We start from the raw sequence: 6,366 nt of genomic DNA, 5'->3' as shown, positions 1-6,366 counted from the left end.
TCCAGTCTCAAAGTCATTGTAGGCTAGTCCCTAGTTGATGGAGGTGGGTCATTTGTCTATATGTTGCTTTCATCGGTTAATTAATAAAGAAACTGCTTGGCCTTTAATAGGACAGAAAATTAGGTAGGTGGAGTAGACAGACATAATGCTGGGAGAAAGGAGCCGAGTCAGGCAGTCGCCATGATTCTCCGACCCCAGAAGGATGTAGGCTAGAATCCTTCCTAGTAAGACACCATCTTGTGGTGCTACACACATTATTAGAAATGGGTTAAAGCAAGATGTGAGAGTTAGCCAGTAAGAGCCTGAAACTAATGGGCCAAGCAGTGTTTAAAAGAATACAGTTTCGGGCTGGAGAAATGGCTCAGTGGTTAAGAGCATTGCCTGCTCTTCCAAAGGTCCTGAGTTCAATTTCCGGCAACCACATATTGGCTCACAACCATCTGTAATGAGGTCCGGTGCCCTCTTCTGGCCTGCAGGCATACACACAGGCAGAATACTGTATACATAATAAATAAATAAATATTTTAAAAAAAAAGACTACAGTTTCCGTGTAATTATTTCAGGTATAAAGCTAGCCGTGCGGGCGGCCAGGTGCCAGGAATGTAGCCGCTGCTCCTATTACAACACCTAGTGTAGAGCTTTATGCTGATGAAGAAAGGTATTGGGCACAGGCTTCTCAGGATGTGGAGGAGACAAACTAGATTGCCAAGAGGGCAGTGAACCATGAGGAAGACAGAAGGAGACAGTTGGGCTATGCTGGGGTCCAGACATCCAGGGTTAGGTGCAAGCTGTGGGGGATGGGGAGAGGTATCAGGAATAGGGAAGGTGAGAGACTAGGGACACCCTCATGCCAGGTTGTCAAGGGAGTGAGGCTGAGGGTAGCCGAGGCTGCACTGAGGAAGCCAGGCTTGGGGTGACTGGAGGCAGAAGGAGTCAGTGGGTGCCTAGTTGCTGGTCTTCCCAGAAGTGAACAGGTAGGGAAAGGAGCAACTGTCGGTAGCTTCTAGATAGTGGCTGGGGATGGTCAAGGTTACCCAGCCCAGTGGAGGGAGGGCAGGGCTATCAATCCCAGGTCTCTCTCCCTACTTGCAGCTCTTTGAGGAAATCCCCTTGCCCATGGCTTCTTGGCTTCTTGTACTAAGGCCCCATAGGGACCATCTGAGCTCAGCAGCAGGGTTAGTTGTCACCTGGTAGAGACAGGACCACTTACAGGAGTTCCAGGGGTGCAGGTGAAAGGCAGCCCTACCAGGAATGCACAGGCGGTTTTCCCCCGCTAATAAAAAACCTCCTGCCTCTCCCCCAAGCTTCTCTGTATGTTCAAGGGTAGCGAAGTCTACAGAGGCCAGTCCAAACAACAGCTCAGGCTCCTTAGTTTGCAATCTCCACGCTGCTTGGGCTTCTGCACCCTCCTTATGCACCCCACAAACAAGGGGAGCCTCTCATGTAATCGAGCTATGTGGTTCTAGAATAATCTAGGAATCCAAACCCAAGGTCCTTATGGCTCAGAGGGCTCTCAGTCATTTTGTCTCCTCTGTAGATGACGGGGGGGGGGGGGCAGGGTGACTGTCTCATGCAGAGGAACCCAGTTCCTGGGTGGAACGACTTGAGATGGATGAACCTGTGTTCAATCCCTGTGTCTGCAAGGCCTCTCTGCCTGCCTCTGAGTGGCCAGTGGGCAGCAGTGTCCAGGTCTCTGCTCATAAGAGAAGACCTGGAGGGGCAACAGTAGAGGCCAGTAGAGGGTACTAAGGCCCCACCCCAGCTACACAGGGAATCTATCATGAGGAGGCCAGGTCAGACAGCAGAGGTTGAAGCCCAAGAGACACTTCTCCTGTGTCCCTCAGCAAGAACCAACCACAGGTTCAGCCTGGGTCTCAGTCCCGGTTCCTTTTAGCTCCAACCTGGGTTCTTCCTCCCGAGAGACTGAATCTGCCTCTGACCTCCTAAAGAAGCAAAGTCCAAACAAAGCTAAAGTTCCAAACAGAATGATCACTTTAATGACAGTATTAAAGACATCATCTGGAGGGCGTTGGACATATGTGCAAGACAGGATGTAACTGGGTCTTTTTGCCATAACTTCCACCCACACCTGGGTCATATAAGTGCACACACTGACCACATCCTAGCTAGCAGGGTGTGCTCTTCTCAGAGGCCGAAAAATAAAACAAGATTTATGAAGAGGCCTGTGTCCAGGATAAAGACATCAGCAAAAGGATCTCCCAAAGGCCTGGAGGAGACTGAGGGTGCCTGTCATTGAGTTACCGCGCGCAGGGTACTGTATTCCAGACAGTCGGTGGTACCAAGGATGTCAGGAATGGGGTGGAGAAGATTTTCCCTGGCCAGAGCATACAGTCCATTCTCAGTGGAGATGAAGCTACCACGCGCAGAGGCCAACCAGGGAAGCTGAGGAGACAGGCAGCTGGGGTTCGTTGGTTGGTACTGGTCATCGGGGGAGAGAGATGAACACTGGGGCAGGTGCTGGTCATGGTGGACCATAGCCTCACACAGAGGTGCTGAATCGGTTGGTGGTGGGTAGAGAGCAGCCGGGGATGCTTGGCTGGCAGGCTGTGGGGCACAGCTGGTGCCCCGCTCCAGAAACCATCCTTCAAGGCTCACCTGCGTTTGCATCTGTGCCTGGGTGCTGGTGGAGGACGGCTGAGAGTTACTGAAACACCTGGGAGACAGAAGAGGAGGAATCAGGGGCAGAGGGCAGCTAGCCAAGCAGTGTGGGAATGTTACTGGGCCTGTTCTCACCAACGCTTCTGCCGCCACAGGACACAGAGTATAAAGATGAAACCAAATAAGAGAACCCCCAAGGTTCCCAAGATCCTGGTCAGGTCTCCTTGAAGAATGGGGCCTGGAGTTGGGGTAGAGACTCCTAGAAACAGAGAAAGGTGTCAAGATGGGAGGCCAGTGTCAAGGTCCTCCCTGTCTCCCATCTTTCCCCAGACACACCTGGATCTGAGCTATTCAGGTCTCCACAGGCAACTCTGGAACCCTGAGGAAAGGTAACAAACTCACAGCAGAACGAGGTGTTGGCCAGGAAGTTTCTTGCCTTGGATTGTTCCAGGGTCAGAGTGAGAGAGATGCTATTTAAGGTTTCCCAGCGGACCTGGGAGGCAGGGGCCCACTTTTGGGTGCCAAGTTCTGGATGTAACACGGCTAGTTTGGTCATTCGGGCATCAACAAATCCTTCCCAACTCACTGTTACCAGAGAGATGATGTTGGTTCCTAAGACCCCACAATGAACTGAGAGGGAGAGGGATGGGAGTTTGGGGGCCTCTATTTGGACTCGCACCCACACCACGGGGCTCCCTGAGGAACAAAGACAGGAAGGTCAGTGGCTATGTCCCCACACTGTGTCCTCCCCATGACTCTGCATTTCTCTGGCTTCTCCACTCACCTTTAGAGTCACAGAGGGTCAGCAGCGATGAGAATAGGACCAGGGCCTGGACCTGGGCCATATCTGTTTCAGGGAGGGCCTGTTTGTTCCTGTTCTCATGGCAGACGGTTTTCACAGTGTCAGCAATTAGAGTTACACCAGTGGCTACCCACAAGCTAGCCCTATTTCCTTTTTGAAGGCCCTATTGGTAATCAACTCGGGGTAGCAGGTTCCCCCACTTAAAGTTACAGTATCAGGATTTGCTTGCCACTTCCTGGATCTGCAATGGTGGGGAAGCTGCAGGGGTTACTGCCATCAGTCAGCTCTTTGCCTCAGGGATAGGAGGGTGCATGGCTGCTCCCAAGGCGTCCAGCCTTACCCAGGGAAGGGGCAGGGAATGGAGCTACTGGAGAATGCAAGATCTAACATCCAGGAAAGCCACCGGAGAGTCATCCAGGAGCCAGCCTGAATGACCCAGCACACTCTCCTTATTACATACTAGCAGTCTGCAGTTTGAGTCTGCAGCCCACTGTCCCTTCCCAGCTCCTGTCCCATGTCACCCAGAAACCCAAAGGGAGACTTCACTTGCCCCTTGTAGAGCTCTACTTGTTGGCAGCCGACTTCGAGCTGCTTAGATCTGAAGCATGGTCAGCTGAGACTTTGTGTTCATCTCCTCCATCCTGCTGACTCCCATTGTAATCAGCTGACTTCCCTCAGCTGCCTTTACCACCATCAACCCATTTATGTCCTCATCTTCTGGGAAGAGAGAAGTGACAAGTTGGCTGGCTTGTCATCCCATGTTGCCCTTGGCTTCACTGAAGCAGCCTAGGTAACCCAGACAACACACGGGTCACTCCTTCACTCGCCCACCCCTATTTCACTTGGAGCCAAAGCTTGACATCTCTCTGACATGTTCCGCCTCCCTTCTTGCCTCTCCCCACCCCCTATGTGGTAGCATGCTGTATGCTGAAGATGGAGGTCCCAAGGACAAGTTGGCCTTTGCCTATGAATTCTGTCACAGAGGCAGTGAGTGGCCCCACAAAAATTGTTTTTCTTTCATCAAGTGTTGCTTCAAATTACTGTACTGTGCAAGGTCATTTACAGAATGCCACAAACTGGCCAGGGTGCCTCCGTGCAGGGGTGACAGGTGACCCTATCCAAGGTTCACGACATTGTGTACCGAGAACCTGAATCCCAGGTCTGCCCCAGAGCCCAGCTTAGTATCTGAGTACTGTCTTGCCACTTCACCCTTGTTTCTCCAAGCATGAAAACCAGCCCTCATAGATGCCAACCAGAGTGGCCTCTAGGCCATTGCCCCCACAGTTCCCAGCCTGGCCTCTGGGTCATTGCCCCCACAGTTCCCAGCCTGGCCAGCATTCTCTCCACCCTTTGATCTAAGGCCCAGAGGACATTTCTGACAGAGGCCTGCTGTCATCAGTGAATGCGATAAAGCTGACTTACCTCAGAAAGGCCAAGCCATGTAGGCCTCAGGACCGTTGAAAGTTCTCATAACAAAGTTAGAAAAGTTTTGAAAATTCCCAGCACCTTCCATTGACCATCTGCAAGACTAATTAGATAATTAACTGGTTGGAACTTCTGAATCTGTCAAGCGTTCAGAATGTTTTAATGCCATCTTTAATCGTCTTATTATCTGTTAGGTTTCAGACCTGGGGCAAATGGCTGAGATGTCTGTCCATTGATCTATCAAAGTGGACCTGACCACTAGGGCTGCCCTTCCCTATATAATCTAACCATTTTGTCTATCTAGTCCTTTTCTTCTACTCTTTTTTGGGCCTCCTGGATGCTGCACCTGTTTCTCCCCCTCCCCCACCCTGTTTTCCCTTCCCTCCCCTCCTCTCACCCCACTCTCCCTTCTCCTTTCCCTCCCCCCTTCACCTCACGAGGCTCAGGGCCATGTCCACTCCTGACTCTCCCAGATGTCCCCGCCTCTGACTATGCTCTTCCATGTATCTATAACAAACTTTCTCCTCCACCTAGGAGCGGTCATGTTCCTCTCCTCTTTCCTTCTTTCATTCACGCAAAGCATTCAGGTCTTTCCTGGACAGATGGGACGAGCATCAACCAACTTCTCAGTTCAGATGTGGAAGTCTTCTCAAAGGCTCCGCTTCCACCAGAAGCCCTGACTACCACAACCCGGTCTCCTTGTGGAAGTAACCAGTTCTTTCCTGGGTGTCCTTGTGCTTTCTGTCTGATGGCTCGACCTCAGGCAGAGAGAAAACCAGGCAGTGGTTTTAATAAGACTCAGTTCCTGAGGTCCAAACACAGGGTTCTGCATGGCCCAGTCCATTTTAATCCAGAATATTGGGGATCAGTGGGTCAAGGCACTTGATGACCTGTGTTCAGTCACTGGGTCTCACATGGTAGAAGGAGAGAAAGAACTCCTGCAAGTTGTCTATATTGCATGCGAGGATGTGCAGCAAAGTAACTGAAGAATGTCCTTATTATAGATAAGATATGAGGGCTAAAGTTAGCTCTTAAGTTTAAGTTACTGCTCTTAAGAGATCTATAAAGCAAAACTGCATCTACTCTGTAAGCCCCACTTGCCCGAGGACAGATAATTTTCTGGAATGCTGGGACTGTTGTTCATGTAAGACAGCAAGGCAGGTTTTCACTTTTGTAACCAGGTTGGTTGCTCCAACTGTACAGGATATACTTGGTCACGTGCAGGCAGGAGGCACATAAGCAGGATGTATAAAGGTCGGAAGCACAGAGCCGTGTGGGGTTTGCCTTTGTAATAAACACCGGACTAATGTGATTGGAGGCCATGTTGTGGGAATCCCCAGTATGGACCTGGCCAGTGTCTGTCATTCTGAACAGTATTTAATAAAGCCAACTCCAAATTTGGCTCAAAAATTGTGGTTAGTGGGGCTAGAGAGATGGCTCAGTGGTTAAGAGCATTGCCTGCTCTTCCAAAGGTCCTGAGTTCAATTCCCAGCAACCACATGGTGGCTCACAACCATCTG

General features: G+C 50.8%; 1 protein-coding gene across 1 annotated transcript; it reads right to left on the bottom strand.

The window, feature by feature from the left end:
* Positions 1 to 2,250: 2,250 nt before the first annotated feature.
* Pvrig (PVR related immunoglobulin domain containing) lies at positions 2,251 to 3,464 on the bottom strand. Its single transcript, XM_005367295.1, has 4 exons — positions 3,404 to 3,464; positions 2,956 to 3,315; positions 2,755 to 2,878; positions 2,251 to 2,674 (listed from the first exon to the last, which is right to left on the bottom strand). The coding sequence occupies exons 1-4, from the start codon at positions 3,462 to 3,464 to the stop codon at positions 2,251 to 2,253; spliced, it is 969 nt and encodes a 322-aa protein (XP_005367352.1).
* Between the last annotated feature and the right edge of the window lie 2,902 nt (positions 3,465 to 6,366).

Source organism: Microtus ochrogaster, unplaced genomic scaffold (genome assembly GCF_000317375.1).
Source record: "Microtus ochrogaster isolate Prairie Vole_2 unplaced genomic scaffold, MicOch1.0 UNK16, whole genome shotgun sequence".
Lineage (NCBI taxonomy): Eukaryota > Metazoa > Chordata > Mammalia > Rodentia > Cricetidae > Microtus > Microtus ochrogaster.
The sequence above is the reverse complement of the archived record's forward strand: the minus strand, read 5'-3'. Positions and strand labels throughout refer to the sequence as shown.